Source organism: Drosophila gunungcola, unplaced genomic scaffold (genome assembly GCF_025200985.1).
Source record: "Drosophila gunungcola strain Sukarami unplaced genomic scaffold, Dgunungcola_SK_2 000001F, whole genome shotgun sequence".
NCBI lineage: Eukaryota > Metazoa > Arthropoda > Insecta > Diptera > Drosophilidae > Drosophila > Drosophila gunungcola.
In genome coordinates, this window is record NW_026453197.1 from 1,463,118 (window position 1) to 1,491,001 (window position 27,884).

At 36.1% G+C, this 27,884-nt stretch overlaps 1 protein-coding gene across 9 annotated transcripts; it reads right to left on the reverse strand.

Moving 5' to 3' along the window:
- Positions 1 to 27,676, reverse strand: LOC128263031 (uncharacterized). Of its 9 annotated transcripts, none has more exons than XM_052997671.1 (10): positions 27,386 to 27,676; positions 20,431 to 21,129; positions 4,831 to 4,937; positions 4,657 to 4,771; positions 3,811 to 4,156; positions 3,525 to 3,739; positions 3,062 to 3,220; positions 2,592 to 2,992; positions 953 to 1,872; positions 1 to 726 (listed from the first exon to the last, which is right to left on the reverse strand). In XM_052997671.1, the coding sequence occupies exons 2-10, from the start codon at positions 20,955 to 20,957 to the stop codon at positions 571 to 573; spliced, it is 2,946 nt and encodes a 981-aa protein (XP_052853631.1). In that variant the 5' UTR covers positions 20,958 to 21,129; positions 27,386 to 27,676; the 3' UTR covers positions 1 to 570. The 9 variants fall into 9 exon arrangements, with proteins under 9 accessions (XP_052853631.1, XP_052853633.1, XP_052853630.1 ...); XM_052997673.1 differs by lacking the exon at positions 27,386 to 27,676 and adding an exon at positions 21,573 to 21,707; XM_052997670.1 differs by lacking the exon at positions 27,386 to 27,676 and adding an exon at positions 21,400 to 21,698.
- Positions 27,677 to 27,884: the final 208 nt, after the last annotated feature.

Below are 27,884 nucleotides of genomic sequence, written 5' to 3' on the forward strand. Positions count from 1 at the left end.
TGTTAGAAAAATTTGTTTATTGAGATATTTTTTGCCAGCTAACTGGTACAGTGGGTCACTATGGGTATACATATACATAATTGGGGCTTTTATATAGTTATTAATTATTTTATATCTGAATGCTCACTATGATTATAAAATATATATATTTTAGTTGGTTTTGCATTGTGTATGCACTTAAAATTGTACATGTTTGAATATTTACAGTTGTTTTAGCACATGTACCACGTGAAGGTTGTTAAATAAATAATAAACTAGCATAAAGCAAGAAGCTTATAGCGATTATAGAGAGAGGGGAGCTGAATGCAAGACTTTCTCCATAAGGTTATGAAATGCGCTCTCTGGGCGACGACATTTTAGTGGTTTTACACTCGTTTAATAATGGTAATTATAATATTACGTATATCTTTAACTAGGTAGAAGAGTGCTCTCCGAATACGATCAGACACCGTTCAAGTTAGTGGGTTGGGTTGGGTTGGGGGTGTTAAGAGTAGAACGTAAATTGCACTAGGCCTTAGATTAGACATTAGCTTAAATTGTCACGTGCTGGAACTTGAATACAGGTACGAATTAGCAGCGGTCGCGGTTGTTGTACGCCTTCACCTTGGCCACGGTGCAATCGAGTGCGGCCCGAATGTCGGTAAACACAGGAACGCCCTGCCTTTTGGCCAGGTCGATCAGGTACGACCGTCCGCGATTGTAGTCCTTGATGGCCGCCACAGTCAGCTGAAAGGGAAATTCAAAAGCTAGTTAGTAAAACTGCAATTCAATGGTTAAATAAGAAAACTAAAGCTTCAAGCGTAGCTCAACAACATGAAAACTGGTTGTAAACGGTGCAGCGGTAGCTTTTCTAGAGGTCAATGTTTGAAGCAAACAATCTTGCTCTTTTAATTATAAAATCTGAACTCTCTTTGTAAAAACTCTTGATATTTAAAGTAAAACCATAACTAACCTTCTCACCACCCAAGACACAGTCTTCGGGCAGCATCTGCACCGCCAGCACCACGTTGTACATGAGGCCAATGCAGTGGGCGGCCAGGGTCATGGGCGCCAGGGAGCGGGTCTCGTTGGTGATGACGAAGAGCAGCACCCGGCTGGAGTCGAGCAGGGCGGGGTTGTACAGGCTCTGGCGCACGGCCACCGGTGGCAGTGACCAGCTGAGCGACTCCTCGGCGACGGTCAGCTCCTCCTGTTCCTCCAGCTGCAGCTGATTGCCCTTGCACTTTCTGCGGGTGCGCACAAAGGATCTCTGCTGCTGCTGTTGTTCCTGCGGCGGCACCGTTGTCTGCTGCTGCTGACTGGCACTGGCCTGATCCTGGCTCTGGTTATGGATCATCTGCTGGATACTCTCGTGCAGCGCCGGGGTGTGGAAGCTGACGCCCTTGGACTGCAGATAGGGGACGGCCAGCTCCTGACGCCACTTGGTGCGTAGCACACAACTGCCGCCCAGATAGACATCCCGGAGATCCAGGCCACCACCGCAACAGAGGGCGTCGCCGGCACTCGCTATGGAACTGCTGCTGGAGAAGACCGAGTCATTGGAGTCGCTCTCCTCCTCCTCGGCGGGCACAACAACCGAAGCGGTCACCGGGTTCGCCTTGGTCTCTATCGTTTTGGTGGTGATTATCTCGGTTGTCTCGATGGACTCCACATTCAGCAGAATCTGTGGCCGTGGGCTTTTGCCCAGACTGCTCGATGCCGTGGGCTGGGGCGAAGAAGTTCCACTGTCCCGGCTGCGACTGAGCAGCTCGAACAGACTCTGGCGCTCCAGGTCATGGCCAATTCCGCTGCTGCTGTTGGACGGAACGCTGGCGTTGCTCGACGTGCGCGAAATGTTCTTGCTGGCCGAGTAGTAAATGTCCACATCGGGAGCTGCAGATAAAGAGGTACACAAATCCATTAGTAAATCAATATTAAGGGTTTTTAGTAAAAAGCCAATATAATTATAAATATATAGTGTTTCTGAACGAAAAAAAAACAATCACTTGGAATCGAAATAAAAACATTAACCAAAGTGATCATCTTTAGTACATTTATCCACATCAAACCTATCAAGATCCAAACTTAAAAATGAATTTATTAAACAAAATTAATCTAATATGTTTTATTCCTGTTTAATCATGAGCACAAGCAATTTATTTAAGTTAATTTTTTTTGTTTAGAAAGAATGCTTATAATTATTTTAAATTTCTTTTGCTCAGAACTAAGCTTTTTTTGAGTCTTTTATTTTTCTGACCAAAAAATAATGATTGTTTTTGTTTGTTATATAATAAAACAATCATTATTCTTAAAAACTTTTGAAATAAAACTTAAAATAATTATGGTTTCCCAAAATAAAGTTTTTTTTGATTGTTTTTGTATTTTTTTTTATCTAAAATGATTATTGTTGTTTGTTATATATTTAATCAATCATTGTTCTTGAAAACTATTGCAGAATAGAAAATAGTATTTTTTTATGGATTTTAATATAAAACTTATAATGATTATGGTTTCTCAACTTTAATATAAAGATCATGATACTGGCCCATTTATTTCAAATAGAAATCCTTTCAGATTACAATTTAATTGATCATAATAAAGACCCTACTCACCATTGGTGAAATAAACCTGCGGTGGCGGCACATTGGTGCCCTTGATGGGCGAAATGCAACCACTCTCGTGGATCTCCTGCTGCAGGACGGACAGATACGCCGAGATCACACAGAACAGATCAAAGTCGATGAGCTCCTGGCTGGGAAGGATTGGCTGCTGGCTGCAATCGCTGCCCTTGCTGCCCTCGCTGGCATCCACATCCAAATCATCTGGGCCGGATCTTGCACTGTGCGTTTGGAGCAATTTCAGCGATTCGCGTTGGTTGATTATGATCTTAGTTAGATTGTCTAAATTAACTAAACTCTGAGCATAGCCTAGGAATAAGAGAGCACGTTTGCACTGTTCCACGGTGAGCAGATCGCTTTGCGGGTTCACACGATCAAAGGCGCCGCGAACGGTACTAGAAAAGGGTAAAACCAACAAGTTAGGTGGTTTCATGTCTTAGGTTACTTCGATCTAGATCACTTACTCTAATATAGAAGATATTTTGGACGGTGGATCCCTGATGCCAGACAGGATATCCTTGGTGCGCTGCAGACCCAAAGGTATGTTATCCAGTACGGGTAGACCGCGACGGGAGACCAGCTCCTTAAGTATCAACTGGTTGCGACTCAAATCGAGGTATTCTCTGAAAGAAAAAAATATAATTAGAATTTATATAAAGCAAATAATTGTGTGTCTCAACAAAAAGTTTAGTTTACTTTCATAAAAAAAGGGAATTAATATTCAAGTTATAAAAGAAATAAGTAAGAGACATTTTTGACTAACATCGAATTTAACCATCTTTGAATCTGTTTGTAATTAATATTTATAGTTTTTTAAATCCAAGAATGTTCAAATTTATTCAAAACAATATGAAATTGTAATCTTTATAGCTTCCTTTTTATCTTTAAAGGTAGTAAGAGTAATGAAATATTTAACACAATACTCACTGCTGTGAAATAGGCTCATTGAGGATCTTCTGATTTGGTTTATACGGATGCAAAACCAACACCAGCTGCTTGCAGTTTTGACCCGCTATGTGTGCCGCCTCGATGGCACCAGCAGATGCGCGTGTTTCCGAATCCATAACGAAGAATAATACACTGGCCTTTTCCTTGGCTCGATGCTCGAGCTCGATGAGATCGGGCGTCCAATCGGATACTTGCTGTTGGTCGGTTAGATCATAAAACAAGTTGATTAATCCCAAAAAAATGGTATATTGTAAGGCCTACTTACAGGATTGTAGAATGAAATGCCCAGCTCCTTGAGGGCTGGTATGGCAACGTCGGCTCGCCAGGTGGTCGGATTGCAGGAGCCGCCGAGGAACACCTCCACGGGCTCATTGCTGGCGTTCTTTTTCTTTTTGGTATCGTCCACACTGCTGAAGGACTTGGTGCTCCTCAGTTCGGTTCCGTGGTTATCCGGCTTTTTGGTGCTGTAGGCAGGTGATGAGGTGGCGGCTGCCGAGGACTGCTGGTGTTGCTTGGTGGAGCTGGCAGGATCATCTTGTTCCGGGAGCAGTAGTCCCGAGGACAGCGACTGATAGTCGCAGTACGACGGTGGATTCGAAATTGTTGAAGCTCTGCAAGAAACAATAAAAGAAGATTATTAGCATTAATGGACGTTTTTAAATTAAATTAGATCTATCTTTAACTGAGCTTCAAATAATGCTTAATATATCTGTTTCATTTTTTGTATGTTTTGCTTATTAAAAAACAGAAAACTATAAAGTAAGCTTAAAACATTGGTTTTGGTTTTAAAATTTTTTGAAACGAAAGATTTATTTTCTAAAAAAAATTTGGTTTCAAAAACATTATTTTTGAAAAGTTTTCCAACTGTTTTTTCTATTTAAAAAAGAGTTTATAGTTTTATAAGCTGGTATAATTACTCCCTTATTATTTCGAATTTTAAGCAAAAATGAATTAAAGTCGATACTATATATTAGCCATTTAATTTAATTAACTATATAATGCCGTTAACAATAAGATACTATTGTCTTAAAGTTAGTACAAAAGTTTGAATTTATTTGCTCAGAAGACAACACAATCGGTGTGTTTCTGTCATTTTTTTATATAAGTTTACCTGAAGCGCTTCAGATCCGCGGCTAGAACACAAAACTGACCAAAGGTCAAGCCATTCGCCTGTCCACTTCCTCCCTTGCGGGCCACCTTCTTGGCCGTCTGCAGCATTTCGCTAACTGTGAAAGAAGAAACAAGTTAATATCTAGATTAATGTGAGTGGTTGTGGAGTACCCACTCTGCTTTTGGCTAGGATGGAAGCTTAGCTCGTGGAAGAGTTCCTGTGTTCGCTCGTCGGGCACCACATTGCATCGGGCCTTTGCTCGCCATGCATTCAGAACTTCTCTGTAAGAGCAGAAAGAAGGAAACCATCAGTGGGGAGCCATAAAATTGTATCTTTGTTTGAGATTTTAAAATAAATTGCCCTGAGGTAATCGTTTATTCAACAATGTATGGGCTTATTACACAATTTCTCGATTTATTGGCATGCGGATGGATTTGGTAAGAACAAAAACAATATCAAAGAAAAATCAATTCTTAATCGAACCATTAAGTAAACAAAACAATTAAGCACTTGTTGGTGTCGAAGAAAGTTTGGATGATTCATTATTGCATATATTAACTGATCACGCTGTTGCTTTAAAACAATTATAATAAATTCTAATATGATAAACATATTGAAGCGATTAGCAGATTATGAGATTTATGAAAGTTAAAAATAGAGTTTGATCTATCTAAGAAACTTTGAATAACTCACAAAATGCCCAAATAAATCAACTCGGGAAATCACTTCAACAACTACCTCCTTATATAGAGTATTACAAATATGAACCCGCCCAAGGACGCAACGAACTGAACAAATTCCGAGCTTTAATCGTATTTATATTGTATAAATCACTATAAATCAGAATCGTACGCCAGTCACGTTTCTCGTGGCGACACATGTTTAAAGCCACCAATTTGAGTCATGTAAGCGCGAAAATGGAAAAGCGAAATACGGGCAAAGCCAAAAAAAAATATTTATTACGAGATTTCAGTGGCAGCTTCGTCTGCTCCTTCAGTGTCTTCCGACTTTTGGCCAGAAACCGCCGACATCGACATCATCGTCAGCAGCAGCAGCAGCAGCAACAGAATCATTGACAATTGCATCATTTGTGCAATGGAAATTTAAATATCGCGTATACGTAGCGTATGCCAGCAAGAAAAACAGATTGGAACGGAATGGCGGGTAGCTAAATGGGTAATATTTATCGTATATGGCTGAACAAAATTCTGCGACGCAGTTACTTGATTTCCATTTTATTTCGAAACTGTTTTCGCTGGTTTTTTTGTGTTCTTATTTATTTCACTCGGTTCGAGCTTGAAATGGAAAACGCAAAAATAATTCATCCGCAATATAGCTTATATTTCTTAATATATCTTTTGCGTTGTTGACAACTTGCACCACAGCACACCACACAAATATAACGTTGTAATATATTGCGTAAATGGTTGGAAATAGGTTTTATTCCACTTTTGGCTGTACACACATGCGATTGAGAATGACGACTGAACTCGACAATTTTATTTTGTTCTAAGCTGAGATTTATTTCATTTGATTACTGGCTTATCGAAATTAGAAAGTGGAATTGAACAGCTACTTAATGAAACGACGTCAAATCAATTGACAAGTATAAGTATAAGTCTAGAACACATAAATATAAATGGGAGGTAAGTTTTTAAAAGAAACAACATTTTTTATTTGTTTGTTTTTAATTAATGTTTTTGTAGATTATTAAGTTCAATTTTATAGATTAAAACAAGAAAGATTGGTATAGTTAATGGCCCCGACCATGAAAAATCCGGTGCCAACATTTTGAAGATTTTGGTTTGAGTTTGAAGGGAATAAAAACAAACAACGCAATCTTGTTTATGTCAACACATTTTGCTAAGATTATGTTATGAACATCATCCAGATTTTATATACTGTTTTATCCATTAAAAAATTGCCTTTTATTTACAAATCAGCCAAAGCTTAAACAAATAGGCAAGATCCCGCTCATAACGCGTGTGTGAATGAACAAATCTCGAATGACTAGCAGCATTTTTGGTTTTATAGCTCAACAATCTTGTCTGTTAACTGTTTGGGCCGCTACCCACTCAAACAAAACATAAACTATGCAACAAAGGGGTAAAGAAACTCTAGCAACCAAACGACACATGTTGAGCAAATCCCAATACCAGGCGATTATGTCAGAGAAAGAGAGTGGTGTTCGGAAGGGAAGGGAAAGGTGAGGCAACTATCAGTGGGTTGTGCTGCCATTTTAGCTATTTAAATGATAGATTTAAATATAATAATAAAATAAGAGTGTAAGAGAGTGGAAAAAAGCAGCTATATAGAGTGCAATATCAAAAGGTATTTTAAAAATATCGGAAGAAACTATAACACTTTAGTTTTAATTTTTACCTACAAACCTTTAACCTCGGGCCGGCAAAAATTAGCATAGCATTTCAATTTCGTAATTTAAATCTCTCCCAAAAGTGCAAAAAATTTAAGATCAGACAGTTTAGCATTTATGGTCATTTATTTTCTTATCAATTAATGTACGTTAAATCCTTTTAGACTTTAAAGTTTATTGTATTTCACTACATATTTTTTATAGAATATTTGTTATAACTTTCCAGATCTTTTTAGTGTTTAAATGCATGTGAATATGTTGTCCTTATCCAAAACGAAGCTTGAGCGGCTTATACAATATTAAAGAACTATTTTTTTAAAACGTTTAATATTAATGTATTGTATTTCACTACTAATTTTTTATAAAATTTTAAAACGTCCAATATTAATGTATCGTATTGATTTTTCATAGAATTTTTGTTATAACTTTCCAAATCTTTTTAGTCTTTAAATGCATGTGAATATGTTTTCTTTATTAAAAACAAAGCTTGAACTGCTTACAAAATATTTTTGGATTATTTATTTAAATCGTTTTATACTGTTGATTTTTCATCGAACATTTGGTTCGTTTATCTTTACGGGCCTGTTCTCCAATTTGATTGCCTACCATAGACTCAACATTTGATTGGTTTAGTATATTTCATAATATTACAAATTTTGGCTCCCAATACCTGGCTACGCAGATTTGTTGGCTAAGAGACAATCCAAGAGCCAAGTGCAGGCGGCGGTCAAACTTGTCTAGATGCCAATTACATGACTGCATCAACCGACTAGGCACGCCCACAGCCTCACATCATTCACTAAATTTGGCCTGGCCTCTCTTTAAGTTTTTCTATTTTTTTTATTTTTTTTTTTTTCGTCTGTTCAGCTGGCCTTCTATTTTTGGCCAGCTTCTGCCGCTTTCTGCGCTTCTGTGTGGGTGAAGTTGCGCCATATTCGTTATGTTTTTTCGTTTTGTTTGGAATTTTTATGGCAAACAGACGCAGCAGCCGCAGTATTTATGCTTTGTTTACCACAAACACGGGGAACCAAAAGGTATCCACAAAGAGGAAGAGCAGCGTCCCCCAGTCGATGATCGAATTTGGCTGTCGAAACATTTCCGGGAAGACGAGGGCGGAGGAAATCGGTGCACACGAGGAAGTGCAGCATCAATAAAATAAACAGAAGCTCAATTTTGGTCATAAACATAAGCAGCTATAAGACCAGTTTTAAGTATTCACATGCAGGCATTGAAGTGTATTTAATAAGCCTCTCAATACTTTCTTAGGATTTAGGAGAAACAGGAAGTTTTTATATGATATTATACAATATACATTATATAATTTTATTTATTAGTCCGTCAACATTATACAAGTATACTTGCAATATAACGCATCTAATTAGAAGTACAAACAATTTTGTTTGCCACTTTTAACTTGAAGGATCTATCACTTCCATCAGCATACATATGTACAAATTTCAAACTAACAAATATATATGTAACTTTTAAGACATAAATATTTTTTTTATTTTGATCAAAGGTATTATTAATATTGATGCTTATCGACCTATCGTTAATTTTTACCGTTAATTACCATCTTCAAGTTAAACAGGTTTTATCTTACATCTCGATGCTTATAAAACTGTGTTTAAAATTTTTAAAACTCTAGTAGTTCTTATGAAAATTGAATGCTCTGTATACGATTCATCGAATTACCTCAATAGAGAAAACAAATTTTGTAGTTTTTTTACCGCCTGTTCGAAATTTTAGACAGGTCCATCCCGTGACCCGCGATCTTGATATCCGGTGATTCACAAGCGGTATTCATGATGAAATTTTGGAACCTGATGGGTTCTTAGAACCGACATGATGAGCTACTAAAACTGCGACGAAATTTAGTGGTAAACAAGTTTTGCGTTCTCTTTTTTATGCTGACCAACCAAGTGGAACAAATAAACAATGGAACTTAAGCCGCGGAGGAAAGTTTATATTTTTTGGTAAGCAAAAATGTCGGAAATTATACGCAAGAGAGCCACCAGGCTACCGGAAATACGTCGTGACCCATTAAATTGTAGGCAGATAAGGCCAACTTAATAAGCCAAGGTCCTCTCTGTCTCTCTATCTCACCTTTGCTATAGGCCCTACGTGCTAAAGATAAAGTTATAACATTTCTACATGAATCAGGACCAGGCAATCTATAACTGGCCTATCTCCCGATAACAAGACAAAAATGCTTATAATGAAATCGTTGTGTTTTTCACTTAGTATAAGCCATTGGCCCATCATATGGGAGATATAAGCGGAGAGCTGTGATTCATCCGATAGTGCATGGCTGATTGCTTCATTTATCTGCTCAGTTATTAAAACTTCGATGAATGAAAGTTGGAATCAATTAAATATATCTGTTTCATTAATATAACTTATCATTTATTGAGCAGTGGGAGTTTGTGAATGACATTTGATATGAGCTATATATTTATTTAGGGAGCTTATCTCATAAGAAGGTAACGATAAAAGAGCAAATTTATTTAGAAATAACAACTCGTAATAATATGATACTCCAATCATCCTAGAGTTATAGAGTAATGTTTTTAAAATTTCATTGCTTTTTCATTCCTTATAGCTAAGTATTGATTATTTAAATTTGTATTTATCGGATTGTAAAGATCAGAGAAAAACTACTAATAATAATAAATATCATTGAAAAATGTTTAAAGAATGCTTTTCAAAATCCAACTTGATCCGGTCAGCTTATCAGAAAATTCCGCTACACTCATATGTACATATCTATGGATCAATGTATTAAACAGATCAGCATTTCCGCAGATGATGAATGGATTTATCCAGACACAAACGCATGCAATAATTTTTGGCCCGGGGCCAAGCTGAATGACGTTGCGGTCAATGTACAATCCCACAGATAGCCATTAAGAAATGCATTTGTGAAAATGATTTCATTGACCCACGCTCCTCTCCGAGTCTCTGATAAATGAGTAATAAACAATTTCCGAATACAATTGAACAAAATGACAAATGTACGTTGAACTCGGCGAGTGAGAAAGGAAGATTAAGTGCTGCTAGTCGCAGAAAAACAGAATAATAAACATGCTATTTGCATTTGGCAGTGTGTTAGCCCAGTGAGGAAGAGCCGTAATGATATCTTAGCAAAAAGCAAAAGCAACAATGATGAGTGACTAAACATATATGTATGTACATATTTGCATTTAACAGCTTGTAAATCAAGCGCGAAATATTTGCGTACAAGTTTATAGAACACATGTCAAGCACCAGCGGATTAATCAACAGCGATCTATGCTAAGATGGAGACAAATCTCACAAGGAGGTGTGTTTCTCACTACACTTAAACAAAATGTGATAGCTAACAGTATTAGACAAAATAAACAAGAAAGGTGTCTACATTATTTTAAGGTTATGCTCAAAACTCTCGCAAATGTGGACGTTAATACTCTGAGGTTGGAGATCAAAATGAAAAGGTTTAAGATAAAAACAAATTTAATTTTTCGTCTAAAAATTGGTACAATTTAAATATAAGATTAGTTTTATATATGGTAGCAACCTTTCGGCCACTCTACCCTACTTTGTAAAACTTAAACTAATTTTAAGGGTAACCAACATTGCAAAAAAGAAGTAAAAAAGTTGCGCATGATATAGAAGTTTTTTGATACATTAATAAAAAAAACTGTTTTTTGAGTGTTTCTTTTCTCCAAGTGTATGTTTGCACAAGACTTGTGGCGCCCTAACCAGCACATACACACACAAACACACAGTATACCTATACTGGCTCTCTGTTGGTAACAGGTAGAGCGAGAGAGAGTGAGAAAGGGGGGCGAATGGGAGTGGAGCGGAGGAGCTGCAGCTTGCTCAGCGACGACTCGTTTCAATACACACAAACACACGCACGCACACCGACAAAACTCGCCCGGCAATAATCGATGATGAGGTCATAACTAATAATAAAAATGACGCTTACTCACCAGAGTAAAAAGCCAAACAAAGAGAATGGTGTTCAGAAAGAGAGTCAGCAAAGAGTAAACAGCTCGGTGAACAGCTGTTTTTAGTGGGCCGGCCAATCCGAGCAATCTTGGCAATACATATCTTTTCTATTTAATAAGCGTTATCTGCTATCTTTGCCAGCTCTCGCCAAACTTTTATCAATGAAGCTCTGTCTGGCGTCATCGCAGAGCACTTTGAACTCCCTGCAGATGTTTCGCTGTTTATCTAAATCCGTGATCACTTACACTACCGCTAATGATAACGCAATCGCCGAGAGAACTCAAGTCAATAAATCACCCACCTAATGCCCCCTAATGTTTCAAGAAAATGGGGGGCATACTAATTGACTATGGAATTTTATCGTCTACATGTGTGAGGCCCGATTAACAATTTGCCGATATTTGGACACTTAATTGTGTTTGACTAAGCAGTGCAAATTTTTTTTGGGTAGATAAAGGCTGTGCAGATACATACCAAAGTTAAGGGTTTGGAAAAAAGGTTAAACAAAGGAGTTCAATGTCCAAATGGCAATATTTATTTTACTAATGAATTGCTAAAGCTGCTTTAAATTTAATGATGGTAAATTTGTTTTTGAATTTATAACAATAGTTAAGGTTCAAAAATATGCAATAAATAGAATAGTTGAATTTACTTTTATTATTGATCGACAATTCAAAAATAGAAAACATCAAATTTTTAAAAATAAAAAATACCAATTAAATTAAAAATTATGAAAACTCTGCATACAGTGCTTTGAACTTTAAGTTAAAACACTAAAAAAAAAAAAATAATAATCTTTATGGTGTGAAATATTTTTTACCTTGAAAGTTATTAAATTTTTGTTAGCACTTTATTGGGGTGGATTGAACTCTCAAAATATATCAGCAAAATGAATTTGATTTAAATTTATAGTAAAGATAAAAAGAACCGATTTGCATATTGATATTTGAAAAGCTTATCATTGTTGTTTGGAAATTATTGTGATTGTTTAATTAAGGGAAGCACAGGAAATACAAATATAGAACAAACAAATTCATTTATAATTGGAAGAGATTGTGGTTGTTTAATAAAGGAAAGTACAGAAATAACAAATAAAAATAAACATATTTAAATTTCACATGAATAAATACAAATTTCCCTTGAATATTATCTCCTAGTCGGGGTTGGCATTTTTCCCCCTAAATTAATGACTGGAATTAAAATTCTTCTTAGAATTCACTATGCATATTTATCCGTGTACCGTGGAATATCAAATCGTTCTTCTGTTTTGAGCCATGGTAATTACCGGCCACCTTTCACTGGTTTTTAAAGACCCTACCTCAAGCGGCACTTATATAATCATGTTAGTCGGACGTTTTGTTTATTTATAGTATAAAGCGTTGCTTCTGTCGGTTTAGTTGCGATGTTGCGACCCCTTTCGACTGACGACTATTTATAGAGTCTAAGCAATCATGGCCAGAATTTGCACATCAACAATGCGGCAAGGCTTTCACAAAGCAGTTAGACAATCGTCTGCAAAAGACATACATAGCGTCATCGTTTTTTGTCTGCGAATCGGTTTAGTTGTGCGGCTTGGCTTGGCTCATATCTTGATTACACAGAGTCGTTGTCCTATAACCTTTTATTTTCGCTTTATTCTGCGGTTCGCTCAGCGACTTCTTCTTTTTCAACGCTCGCCTGCTGCGGCTTGTGACATCAACGTTTATTTTTAAAGCTCCACACTTAACCATTTGGGTTTCGGATTCGGATTCGGATTCGTATTTATATATTTCTTTGGCCCTCTCCCCACGTTTGCATTTATTTATTATTTATTCGATTGTATACCAAATTTGTAGAGCGCCATGATATCACTAGCGAGTAATTTGTTTACCTTCGTAAACACTTCGCGGTACTGGTACTCGGCCAGAAATTCCATCCAGGTGCTGCAGGCCAGAAACCAAATGGATTGCCATTGCCCTGTATTGGCTAAACTGTCTGATTTCCAATCTTTTTGGGTTTCTCTTGAGTATACAATGTGATTTGCCCTATCGGGCTGGCATCTAATCTAATCGCAACTTCTAATGGCCGAACAGCGAAAGGCGTCGTTTGGAACAGTCGATTTGTGTGTACGAAAATCGATTTAGATTGACAACCGAACACGATTCGATCATGATCCATAAAAAAGAATGTGTACGTTATTGGGCTGAGGGCTGAGGAAAAATTAAATGCGTGACTTTCCCTGGGAAATCGAAGTTTTTTAAAATGGCAGTACCTTTTTTTAAGGTTTTTATTTAAAATAAATTATTTAGTAAAATAAATGTAATTTGTATGGTATATATTTTATTATAGTATTGGAAATAATCAAGGAGTTCGTGATTTCTAATAAATCTAATAATAAGAATTGTTTGAAATTTATTTTTGTCTTTATTTTCGTTGTAATACTTTAATTTACAGCTAAATTAAATTCAAGTTAAAAGTTTATTTAATAAAAACTGATGAAGAAAATTGGCCCAAAAAACAATATCAAAATCTCAATTTGCTAATTTTGACATTAATTGTTTGTAAGGTTTGCCAAATTAAATTTATGTTAAGCTATAGACGGTCAATTTTTTTTTTAAATTAATAGTTGATTTTGTTTGTTTTAAAATTAGTTGAGACGATTTACTTGTCTTAAGGGATCTTTTTGATAAATTAATTTGTAAAAAACAAATACGTTGACAAAAAATAATTAAATAACTAACCGACAGTGCTTTGTTTGTTTATATACAATTATTTAAAATAAATGTGGTTAAATTTAAAAAATGCTTAAATTGCTTAAAACAAAATAAATAAATTTAAATAAAACATAGGTTTACCCAAATAAAATGTTGAATTCCAGAACCTTTAAGCATTTGTTTCTTTTTTGTAATATTAATTAAAGCTTCAATGCTTCCTGTGGCTGTGAATTAAATGTGATATCCGTGGGTAATGTTCAATTATAAATGCACAGAAAACGCAATGAATAAATTTTGTTTTTTATAGAGCTAGTTCAAAACCGGAGATGCAGACAACACGACTGCTCATTAGACGAGCAAACGGGCAACTGATTTGCTTTCCTTCGAATGCAATGCTTCTTTCCGCGAAGTCGTTTTCTTTCTGCCGCTTTTCATGTTGTTTTCAGTTTAGCTTTTCAATGGCTCCATCCGGCCAACAACAAACAACTGAGTGCTCGATGAAATCCCGATTATGAGAAAATTGCCCACCCGAGCTCACGAACTTTTGATGTCATAAAGAAACAAAAGTCGCAGTGGATTATATTAATAGGAATTACAACGCGAGCCAGGGGCGTTGAGCTAAGGGGGTCAGTCAAACAGCCAGAGGGCTCACATTTATTTAATATTGTGTTAAATTACTAATTAAGCGTGCCACTCAAGCGGAAAGGGGTACAACTTCGGCAGTAGAATGTTACGGACGGTTGGCTATGGCGATGGCGATGGCGATGATGTTGATGATAGTGATGGTGATGTCATGAATTATCGTTTTCTGATTGAAAGTATCGAGATAGTGGAACCCAACACTCGACGGCCATCGCCGCTCTCTCTCTCTCTCTCTGTCGGCCTAGAACAAAAGCCCCAGAACGGCCTACGAACTGTCACTTTGTCAATCATTCATTTCCTCAATCAGCCAGTCAGTCAGTCAGTCAGTCAGTCACTCAATCAGCCGTCCACATGCTGCGCGGAATGAAGTTGTCATCGACACATTTGGCCGCTATCGATTTACTCCCACTTGGGCAACGCAGTGCGTATGAGGTCAACATTTTAAAAATAAATAGGTTACATATTTCGGCCGACTAACAAAGAACCGAAAGCCCAGATCGAAGCGATCGATCGATAGGCACACAAGCCCACATAATAGCGCCGATTCCACAAATTTGTTTTGGCGCAAGGTTAGTGAGGCTGAGGCATCGATCGGTTCGACATCTGGCTTCCTCTAATTAGTGAATGCAAAACGGCGGTGAAATGTGAGTCAGTTTAAGGTGCGGATATTTGTAAAGCCTATGGAATCTGAGGTCGCACGGATCACTCAACGATATAATAAACAATCTAGGACTCACATACTCATGAGGTCACTAAGAAATACTTGAAATTTATGATTCAAGTAGCAATTGTTGCTGTATTGCTGTTTACTAATCTAATCGTGGGGTAAATGATTATTTATTGCTTTAAACAAATAAATATTATATATTTAATAAAAGTTTTTAATCTAAAAATGCATTGAAGGTTCGAAAAATTTAAAAATTACTACCGTAACAAAACATTATAATGTAAAAAAGTAAGAAAATGTAGTTGAAAACATTCTTAAATTATTTAAAAATTAGGACTTTATATCGAAGGCAATGAAACCATATTGCCATAAGAATTACTTATCCCTTTTCTATATTGTAAACAAATAAAATGGTATTTTAGCTCATAAAATTGAATATCACTAAAGTTCCTATCTAGACAATCATCATGAGTTTGCTTAACTCGCAGAGAATACAATAAGATCCCACGCAAAATTTAAGCAACCATTAAATTATACTCTAACAAATCTTTTTCTGTTTTTGCCATTTCTTTTGCGAAGATATAGCTGTTTTGTGGTCTCACACGATTTAATGGGATTTCTTTATATATTGCCATTAAATTGTTGAGGTATTTTAAAATTTCGTTGTTTGCATTTTCGGTGTTTATGTGTTTGCTTTGTAAATTATGAAGTAGCCTCAGTTATGGCCCTCAAAAATTCACACTTTCTTTTGATTTTGGATGATGCATATTATTTTTAGAACATGCTCGCGTAAACAAAGCGACGGCTGCAAACCAAATAAATAGACGTACGTAAACAATGCAAAAAGAAAACATTATTTAAGCGCTTTTTAGTTTGCATATCGAGAATTTTAATGGCCCGGGGTCATGGCACTGAGATGAGCCAAAACTCTGCTCGTTTTGACCATGAAAATCGACCAAGTGCAAATAAGTGATCTTTTGCCAAGTTCATCCCAAGTAAATCGTGCACGAAAAAGTACAAGAAAAGGAAATGTGTCTTTGTAACTTTCCATCCAACCAGTAGCTATTTTAATAAAAAACTAAGCTAAATAAAAATCTTGTAGATATGAAAACGCTTTTTGATACGTGTTCAATACTTATCAAGTGTTTTATCAACTTCACTTTCTGCCTCCGAATTTTTTTTAGGGGTGACCATATCATTTGCCTTGCCGCTGAGTTAAATATAATTTGATTTGATTGAAATACTTTCAAATGTTGGTGTCATCAACGGATTAGATCATCTTTAATTTGACTTTATCAGTGGGTCTTATCAGACAAATCAGAAGTAAAATTAGTACGGCAATTTCAAACCCTTCACCTAATCACACCATATCCTGAACTTTTATAAGGGATACATATATATTTGCCTTTATCAAGTTGAAACTCTTTTGGAGGTGACAACATCAGTTGATTGGCTCATCCACCACCATCACAGTTCGACATTATCGGCTGACATTATCGGGCAATCAATAAAACAAATACTTAGTTGTCCTACTCCCTGACTTTGGTTACAACTTGGCCTTTAGATAGTCCATTGTTTATTGGGGAATATGAATATCTATGTGAATTAGTTTCGATAGACTGGCCTATTCTTAGTCGCTGATTGCAGTCGGCTGCAATCTGCATTCTGCCCACTCGTTTGCTTGTTTGCTCTTTGTTATTTTTAAACGATTAGCTCAGTGTTCGTTATACGATATTATGTTTGGTGCTGTACACTGGATGTGTTTACAGCACACCGCTCTCTGCAGTCTTTCAATTAATTGTTTACAGCACGTTTCTCAATTATGTCGAACGAATGAATAATTAATGCGCGTAGTAATGCATTTGCTTAGCCTTTTAATGCATTTCCCAGCACATTTATTACTAATTATTAGCCAACGTGGCGCAGTTCCGCAACGAGAACTGTGTGAGAATTGGGTGTGCAGTGATTCCCTAATTATCCGATTCCATTGGCTGCTGGATTTATCTACCTCTACCTGACGTTCACTGCGTTTGTGATGAATGACTCTACTAAAAAAGCGATAAAAAGGTTCTATAGCCATTTTAATAAGGCGGAAAATAACTCAAATTTGATTCACAGACTACGTTATCAAACTAATATAAGTTCATTAATATTTGGCCAAGTTAAATAAATCATTTATAAATGCGAAAGAAAAGCAAGTGACTTATTCTTGAATAAACAATAACCTGCTTATTTTGTTATCTTACGAAGCAAAGGCTGACAAATTGTTTTTAAAATGTTTAAAATATAATTCTTATATAAACCTATAAACTTCCCCTACAACTTGTATTTCTCGAAAAAACCCTTAGCTTTAGATTTACCCGACTAAATGACTATTTTATCGTTCCGGATGAAGGGACTTACGAGTTAAAAAATTGTCTATATATACAAACAATATCATACTCTCTGCATTTTGGATAAGCCCGACTTAATGAACATATTTTATTGCAAACTGCTAATTCTAGGAATTTCTATTCATCAACTGAATGACTCGCCTTTCGAAAACCTTAGTTCTATTAAGTAATTGGATTGCTTTATACCATAATCAAGTTAAAAATAAAGCATAATATCAAGAAGCACTGAAAAATGAGAGGACAAATTAATGTATGTATGTATGTGGGGAACACAATTTGATAAATGCACTTCACGTCAAGAGGAATAACAACAGAACAATAAAGGGGAAGACATCAAAACAAGACAAATAATGCTACTAGAATAATTGACAAAGAATGCGGCATTTGGCTGAATTGAAGTGCCTTTGATAAACTCATCATGGAGACTTTTGCCAGGCCAATGCTTGATTTATGGTTGCATCAATTAAATTAAGGCGAAATAAAAACAAAGCCAGCTCTTTTAATTGAACGTTTTGTTATTTTTGTTTTTGCTTGTGTGTGGACCACATAAAGTCTTTAATGAACGCGTCGGGTCGTGATTTATGAGTTGAAATTAGTGGACGCCTTTTTATCATCTCTATGGGGCGATACTCTGGAAATCGGCAACACGTGTGCCACACACACAACTTGGACTTACAAATTGAGTGTGTCACGAAGAAGGTCAGTCGACAATGGATCATGGCTAAAATTATATTTCAGTTATAACATCATCGACCACGAAGACGGTGGGAAGCAGTAGAGCGATAGCCATCTACCATCTAGCCAGACATTCGATGAATCGAGCCCTGTTCATGATACCCCGCAGCTACCTAGATGGACTTGGGTGTGGTTCGGGTTGAATAGATTTTGTGGCAGCTTCTTTATATATATTCTCTAATTTGTTTCCTACAATATTAAAATTATAGTCTACAAATTACGAGGTATACCAAATTCGGCATGAAGCGTTGATTTGATAATTATCTGGTGTGAGACCAAATAACCCAGTCACTGAATTAAACTGACTTGTGTGTTTAAAGGTGATAATGAGGCTATTAAGCCAACCAGTTTTATTCGGATAGTTGCTAAATAATATTAATTATTGCAGGGCATCACACATTCGTATGGCAATGCAAGAAATAAAAACTCAGTGCTGGAGGCAATGCGCTCAATAAATACGTTATAAAAGTGACAATTTGTTGGCTTATTTACGACTTTATTATATGCAAATTGAGACAAATGTCCAATCTGCAGCGTGTACTCGATACCCGCAATCGCACCCGATACTCGATACTAAGCGAGATCGTGTTTACAGCGCGCTTTGACATTTTAATGCTTTGTTATTATTTTGAATTTCAATTCCAATTCCAATTGACAAAAATGCAAAAACAACTAAGCAAATGCAATACACGCGCTTCTCTGTATGGAGACAAAACAAAAATAACAAAAACCAACATCACACACAAAGATCAAGTTCAATGAATTTTCACACAGTGACAAAATTGGAGACCCAAACGATTCCCGGGGAGCGGTGGTAATTTCGTTTAATTGAATATTTCTCGTTCGCTGCTTTCGAGCGCGCGCAAAATAAATATAAATATATCAGTTTTAAAATAACGATGACAAAATCTCTTAAGAACGAGCGCACCGAACGGAACGGAACGGAACGAATCGCCGTTCGTTCTCACACGGCCAAAGGGGGCGTGGCAGATTGTGCCGCCCAGCAGATAAATCTCTGCCAACAGCGTATTGAACTTATCGGATAATGCGCAACGAGCGGATAATGGCCAATAAAGTGAATAACCCTAAAAATGTCAAATAACTCGGTTCACATTTTGTTTAATTAATGGCTATGGAAGTTCATGGACCTTAGAAACATTATAATTTAAGCAATAACATCCTAGTATGTTAAATGGTTTCCCGGTTCTATAACCAAATTCTCCTTGCATCACCTCAATAACCATCAATTCGTTGAACGATCCCATAAATATTTATTCGATTTGCCCATTCACATCTGGATTGCCTTTTTGGCGACCTTCGTTCAATGCAGAGAGCTTGACCTCCCAATTGACCAGCAATGGATGTGAATAATGAATGGCCAAGCCAACTATAAAGCAATCTTTTATTTATATCCTTGACTCGCAAATTCTTTACTCATTTTTCCCATCTAAATATTTACTCACAGAAAGTTTCTGAACCACTGGCATGGTTCCTGAAATATATCAATTTGAAATGTAGCCTTCATGTTGATATGCTGATTTCGATTCCACTATTAAAAAGCCATTTCTTTGGGATAGAGAATATTTTAGGTTTTAGATAAGCACGTTTGTTTTCTTTTTGGTTAAATGAAAACAACAATATTCTGTTATTTCTTTAGGAAAATATTTATGCACAAATAAGTATTTTTCCAAGTCAAAATAATTAAGCTTTTAATACAAGTGTTTGTATATTTGTATAATTAAACTGTGTAGGATTAAAGCAAAATTAAATATATGTTTAAATGGATAAAATATTAAACATAAAGGTCTGTTCAGGTATTGCTTCTTTAGTGATTTACTTAATTTACTTAAATTAATACCACGAAAGTATTAATAAAAAACTTTTGTGGTTAAAAAACAAGGCCTTTAGACTCTTCAGTATAGAAATTAAACTATAAAAGTATTCCGTATTGAATTAATACGAGCCACTTTATTTAAAACCTATACTTTAATACTAAACTTTAAGTTTTTAAACAAATCAGATCATTTCTATAAGAACAGTCAACAGTTTTCTAGATTGCTCATAAAAAGTGATCCAAATTTAGCTCAAATTTGGGTAAAACGTTGGGAAGTACTGATAAACTCTTAAATCAAGTGAAGTCATTCATATAGTGTTAGTGTTTCTCTTTCTATTTAAGTTTTGAGTTTTAAGTTTAGACGTGTCACTTTAATGGTTTGTTGTTAGTCGGTTAGTAGTGGCCACAAGCCAAACTTGGTTAAAGCGAACGGAAAAACATACCCAAAAAACATTTGCGTTATCTGCGCGGGCGTCTGGCAGACATTGTGAACGTTGAGGGTGCGTGGGCGGGCGTAGAGCATTCCGGCGGGGGTGAGGGACGGCAGTACCGCCTCGTGCAGAATCGCCGACGTCGAATTGCTGCGGATGGTGGTGTAGGCGCGGTAATGCGAACTGGCCGAGGATCGCAGCTCCACGGAGGTGGTGGTTGTGGTGGTCACATCCTCGTCCTCATCCTCATCCTTGCGGTTACTCGATGGGATGGGATCGAGTTCCAATTCCGATTCCGATTCCTTTTCCATCAGCAATGGATACTGCCGACTGAGGGGTTGTGGGGTGGCGGGCGGCATTGTGGTCGACGGTTTGGGGGTCGCTGCTTTGGCAGAGCGCAACTTGATAATGTTCTGGCCACTTAGTTTCTTGGCCCGCTTGAAGTCGATATTGTTGCTGGCGTTGCTGCTGGTGTTTATTGTATTGTCATTGCTGGTACTTTTAGTTGGATTGCTTGAGTATCGATGTTGCAGGCGCATTTTGCCCAAATGTTCGTGTTTTAAAGGTTTTCAACTCAATGTCCGATTTGCTGCATTTGATTGTCAGTTTTGTTAAGGCATAAAACTTTTAGTCCATTCTTGCGATCTCAAACCGCCGGCAACAACATTTCACGACGATGCGGTGATGATGCGATGCCGCTTTCACTTTCAACTGAAGAATTTATGTGAAAATAAACAATGTTCAAAACTCATATAGAAAAAGCAGCAACAAAATAAACGAAAACAATAAATATAATTCAAATGCAGCGGGAAAATAGGTAAGGTGTGTGTGTGTGTGTTTATAACGATTTTTGTCTGTCCAACGTATAAATCTAGAAATTTTATTTCCCACTTTTTTATGTTGTTTAGCTTTCGGCTGTTTTTGCGTGGGGGTGCTCTTTTGGCAAATATTTATGCTTAAATATACATCTTAAGGCATTACGTTTTGCACAAATTTAATTGATTTCTTTCTTTCGGGGGGCGAGTGTGTGTATACGCGTTTGTTTTATAAATTTAGAAATGATTTTATATGCCGCACACACAGGCGTGGTTTTTATATGCGATCGAAACGGAAGTCGGCGGAATAATATTCGTAAAAATATCAAGAGAACTCACAAAGAGACATTCGCACATATACGCACACATACACACGTGAGCAGAACGGCTCACCAACACTCATGCAACGCGGCCGACGAGGCGTATACGCAACGTTGTTAACGCGGCGAATGAATGCTAGCGAATGAGCCGCAAAACTGAACGTTGTCCACAGAAGTACTTCGAAACATCGATCGCCTTTTGCGCAGAGAGAATGTGAGAATCCATGCGAACGAGAGAAGAGAGAGAGACAAGGTGAAAGAGAAACCCTCCTTCTCTCCCTTTTCTTTCAGCACACGTTCAAAACAAACAGCATTCAATTCAATCAAACGACGAATATTTGACCAATGCCGCAAATTGAGTAGGAAGAAGCAACAAATTCATGTCGCGCGTGGGCAAACTCTCGATTGTTCAACAAAATTCGTTGGCCAGGGAAGAAATCAATTCATAACGCACATAAATTCACAACAAGGCGATTACACGCCAAATGAAGTACAAATACAAATTTGATTAAAATTCATTAAAACTTTAATTCCCACTGAGTGATTATAATTAAATTAGACATATTCGGCTACCAAAAAAATACATATTTCTTTTCCTGTTTGAGCGAATATCTTAACGTGTTTTCTTTGATGTTTTCTTGCTAAGAGTGATGCAAATACAAAATAAAATAGGGCCGGTGCGGCCCCCATATCTATTTTTTTTTAGAAAAAGTTTAAGCTTCGATAACAGCCATAAGTCGTTGGCTCTTTTATGTAGTTTTCAAATTGTACATTAATTGTTTGCTTTTAAACCACAGGACTTTATTTCCTTCTTATAAAACCACGGCTTACCCTTACATTAATAAACAAAAGTTGTTAAGAAAGTAGGTTCCTGTTTTTAGAATTTTTTAATGCTAAATAATTATAATACAAAAATGATAACTTTTGTTAAAAAATAATACGTTTTTTTATAATAAAATAAAACCGTAAAATATTAAAAAAAAAAAAGTAAAACAAAACATAAACATGTTTATTGATATCTTCGTTCTTCTCCAACTTAACTTTACCATATCAGATCATATATTTAAGCCATAATTTAACAAATTGATACCAATGTTTTTGGCTTTGAGACTTTCTCTTTTTCTATGGTTGCGTTTGTTTATTTGGCTTTCTTTGGTTTTTGCAATCAAATGGAAATATAAACGAAAGTCAATCCAATATACACTTTGTTTTATATGTATAAGGCAAATAAAAAAGCACTTTTCCAAATTCTAAATAATATGGAACCTAGACTTCAACCCTTACATTTTGTAAAGAAACTAAGTTTCAAGGTAAACAATTCTTTAATTGAATTGTTTTGAGTAAAACTTTCGTGCATCGTTATTCACAGAAGATTGATTTGCTAAAGCCATACAATTTTCGAAACGGACTGTGCATTTGCATTTCGAAGTGACTGCTACTGGGGATCGAAGTGACTAAGTCCACCTGGGCCCCAAACGACTTGCTCCCAATTACTAATTATTGCGCTTACTCATGTCCTAAAAAATGTGAAATTAGATTGTAGTTGGGCCAATAACCCTGGTGACTAATAACGAAAATGGGACTTCCTTTGGCTTTTATTGAAGCTTCAATGGGTTTATTTTTGTGTTCACCCTCTGATGGGACAAAAATAGGGAGGGATACCAGGTAAATTGTGGTATTTCCGTAGCGTTCCCTTCTCCATTTCGCCGGTGAGTGTCAACAGCTGTTTTGTGGGCGGACTGAAAGACTATTTGCCAAATAGGTGGCAATATATACCTTATACCCTACACTCACCTCTATATAAACAGCATTGTGCGAATATAAATCTTGACTATATCTGCCAGGCCGAAAATTTATTGATGCCGCTCGAAATGGGATTATGCGCGCGTGTAGGTGAACAAAATATCCACAAAAATAAATATATGTTTTCTACAAAAAATTGGTTTAAAAAATAAACAAAAAAGAGGGCGTTGCTACAAATTATAATGTATGTCAGGGTTTGCTCTTGGCACTTGTTTCGCTTGCCTCGAATGCGAAAGTTCAAAAAGATTTGCGCACATGTCCAAGACGTTTGTTTCGGCTTTGTTTTTAGGTTTCCATTTTTTTTTTTTTTGTTTTTGATATTTTTGCCGCTGTTGTTGTTTTGGCCAAAAATACTCAAATGTGCACGGCACCAGCGGAGATGCTGTCATAGACGCGCCTTTTATGAGCATTTCGCGATGATGCCATTCGACTGTAGGCCGCCGGGTTATCTCGGGTTATATGGTGGCCATAAATCCATCTAAGCCAAATTAATTGCTTGCCACGGGTTTAAACAAGGTGAAAACACTGAAGTTCGTTTAATTGTCGGTTCCGGATAATCGCTTATAACAACATTTAAGTGTGCAATGACAATGTTAACAATATAGGGTATTTAATTCCGTCGGATAAATTGATAACAACAAAATCAACCTTAGCAACTATGAAATATATTCTTATCACATTAAATAACTATATTATATACTATTAAATAACAACTGCACTTTTGCGAATCGAGTAAATATTTTCTTAGTCCGTTTTTCACAGTTGGATAAAAATTAATATAATCTTGCACATTTAGATAAACATAATCAGATTGCTCTATAATCACAATAGTTGTGCAAAATGCTTGTATGCAAAAAGTTTTTACTGTGATAAGCTTCATTAACCACAATAAACTCTTTGGTAAACATGTGGATACCAGGTTTGTGATAACATGCCAAAAATATTTATTTGTTTAATAAAATATTTATTTGTTCAGAACTAAGTGAAAGTGTAGTGACTTCAAAATACAAATACCATTAACAAATTCATAACTTTTTTTGGCTAGCGCATTTCTCAGGTCTATTATTTAAAAGAAAGACCCAAATTTGAAATATTTTCAGCGCGAAATAATTTTCTTAATCGATGCAGACGATTAGTCAGTCAATTCTTGTCCCACTTTTCAGATACTGTTTACAATCCTCCGGCCTAAGAAAATCTAGAACTCAACTCACCCACGATTTTTTGATTGGCAACCGATTGCCAGTTGATTGACAAACTATTTGGTTGTGTGCGAGGGAAGGCATGGCATTAATGCCATTGCTCACCTTCTAGACCCGGCTATTTGTATACCCTTAAAACGAGTATTATGATATTTGTCACGTGACTTACTTCCATATAAATCTGGTCCAAAAAATACGATCTCTTGCACCGATTTAGTATGTATATTCTATATCCTCACATCAGCATTTCAGTAAAAACAACTAAATTTAAAATAGTTTTTATGTCAATTTATGTCATTACTAGAAGGGTAAATACGCTTCGGCTTCATTTTGTACTTAGTTTCCCGCAGCTGATAAGCGGCATTCGATTGTTTTTAAGGCGCTAACATACGGACAACAATTCAATCAAGTATCCATCACAAACACACGCTTTGAGAGCCATGCCCAGATAAGCAAATGGTTGGATAACAATGCCTACAGATAATGCCAATCGTAAACAGAGGGAAGCATTCGGGCCTGTATTTGTAGTATTTGCTATAAAGTCGAAAAAAAAAGTTTATCGCACTCAAACAAAAACGACCTTCAGTAATGATGCCTTTGTATTTACGTAGCCATACTTGATGTCGCGTCGATTTCTTGTTGCCAATTTGCCATTAATATTTAAAAAGCATTTAAGTTTCCGTTCTTTTCTTCCTGGTTGTTAAATGTAAAAACTGCCATAATTGCCCTTTTTCCCGCCTGTTTAAATTTCGCTAGTTCGGCACTGCCGTGAAATATATATAAAAAAAAAGAGCAAAACCAAAATTTTGTTTACACATAAACAAATTTTGTTCTTAACTTGTTATATTTGCTTTTTCTCTCAGCTGTGTCGTGCAAAGTATATCATATTTTAGTTGCCCTACAAAATCTGAGAATTATTAAATGTTTATTTTAGGACAACAGAGTGCATTTAATTTGTACAGTGATAAGGAGTACAAATAAAATGTTAATATTATAAAGTCCTTCAAAACGTCTAATTTATACCACAATTAAAGGATTTCTATGGGCGGGTGGGGCGTAACCGACCCTCAAGAATCGTTTTTATTCCTTATAGCATATGTATTAAGATGGCTATTATCTTCTAAACTATTGTTGGGCAAAGTCTTCTTTAATAGTTTGATTAAAAATAAAACAAAAATAAATTGAAAAAAAATATTTAATTGTAATGTTTAACTTAAACTGTAAAGGTTGATTAATTTGAGTAGGGCATCAGAAAGCAAACAGACCCGCGTTGCAGTTGCAGATTCTGGGTAATCGCATTATGGGAACAAAACAAGCGTGTGTGTACCATTTTCGTATGACAACAAAAATATTTATTTTATATACTAATAAACAGTGCACTCTTATTTGGCTGTTAATGTTTATTAATTTGGTTGTTGTTGTTATTGCTAGAAATTGTTTAACGCGTTACATCTTTGTGCGCTTTTGTTTCCGGCTTCGTGGCAATTGAGTGCATAAACTTAATAATTGTCAAAGTGTCACAACAGCAAGGCAATCGGATGATCGAGTGGAACACGAAAGATATAGATATATGTAGAAGGAAATGCAAGGAATCACTACAAAGGTCGGGACAGATAAGTCTGATTCATCAATACAGCAGCGAGGGAAATAATAGCAATAATATTTGACAATAATGGGCTATTGGTACTCGACCTTAATTTACTATAATCCAGTATAGTGATTTGGATTTGGATTAGGATTTCAATTGTCCTAGTTATTTTGACCGCAAGTATAGCCACTAATGTGGTTAAATTTGAAGGACGTTTAAAGCATATTTATGTTTGATTTGACAAGTAGAAAAAAAAAACTTTTAGTTTAGTTTTTAAAAAGATTCTGTTTTTCCATCTTAAAATGGAAAAAAATTAGGCCCAATAATTTGTTAATAAAAAATTATTAGGAGTTTTTGTAAAATTCCTAAAATTGAACTTTTTTGTCAAAGGAAATTATCCATTTTTTTAAAGTGTAATATCTTATAATATTTAAATAAGTGAAAATCTTATTCCTACAAAGAGCAACTTTCATAGAATTTTGAAACCCAAACAATCAGTTTTAGTACATTATTAAAACAATTTTCTTTATAAATTTATTTATTATTTGGAAATTTTTTAAAACCATGATATACCAAGATAAACCATGCAAAAATATTCCTCTTAGACGAAATAAATTCATACTTTTGTTCTTAGCAATTTATGGATGTAACTTTTGTGGGGTCGTTTCTGCCCCACAACTTTGTTTTCTCAGCTGGTGAAAAGAAAGAGGATCAGGCTAACGGTACGGTGAAATTAACCTTCGCAAAAGCAAAGTGTTAAAATAATGGGAAACTAAGCTAAAGTTTTTAACTCGCACACAAACACACGGAAATTGGCAAGCCAAACGAAACTAATTCACCTAACGGACAAAAAGCTTAGGTCATTGACCAAAAAAAGAAATAACATCGTAAAGAGAGAGTGGCCGGGCAAAGTGAAGTGAAGAGCGCACTGTCAATCTCTCTCTCTCTCTTAAGGGGGCGAGCACGTTTTCCAGAAAAAAGCCAACGACGCCACTTTTTTTAGAGTATGGAATGGAGCTCACACACACACTTGGAAAAACGAAACGATTCTGTTATTTTCCTTGTTTGCAAAAGCAAAAAAAAAAAAACGAATTTGTTGTTATTGCTTTCGTATAAGTATCAAAGAGGCACGCTTACGTCATTCATAATAATACAGACACAAAGAGAGAGCTAGAACAACAACAAAGGAAACAAGAGAGCATCGCGTAGCAGTTGTTTTTGTTGTGAATGCAATTAAATTACCTGAGGAATAATTTAACCATTTTGTGCATTTTGCGCTCTCTTTTAAGTTGTTTTTGTTAAATCAATTTTCATAGCAGCTCCATTGTTTTTCGACTTTCCTCGCTCCTTCTTTCCTCGCGGAACCGATTCACTTGACACGTTTTGGGAAAAAACAAAACAACTTTTGTCTTATTAATAAGCCACTTTTGTTTTATTATTAAGCAAACGTTAAGTTTACATTTTACATTTATTTATTTATTTTTGCGTTTGCTTAGAAAAACTGTTGGCTCTCTTCTAGAGGTGGAAAAACATCGATGCCAACACCGATGGTCATCGACGTTTTGGGAAAAATCAAAACAGCTTGTGTGAATGGCATCAGGTGGCAATCACCGCGCAATTTTGAAAATTATTTTGCGCGTTTTTCAGCACTGAAATATTTGTTCTTAAATATATCGAAATTTGTTTCTCAAATTTAAATTGAAAAACGGTCAATCATAAAAAAACACTCCAGTTCTTGCAC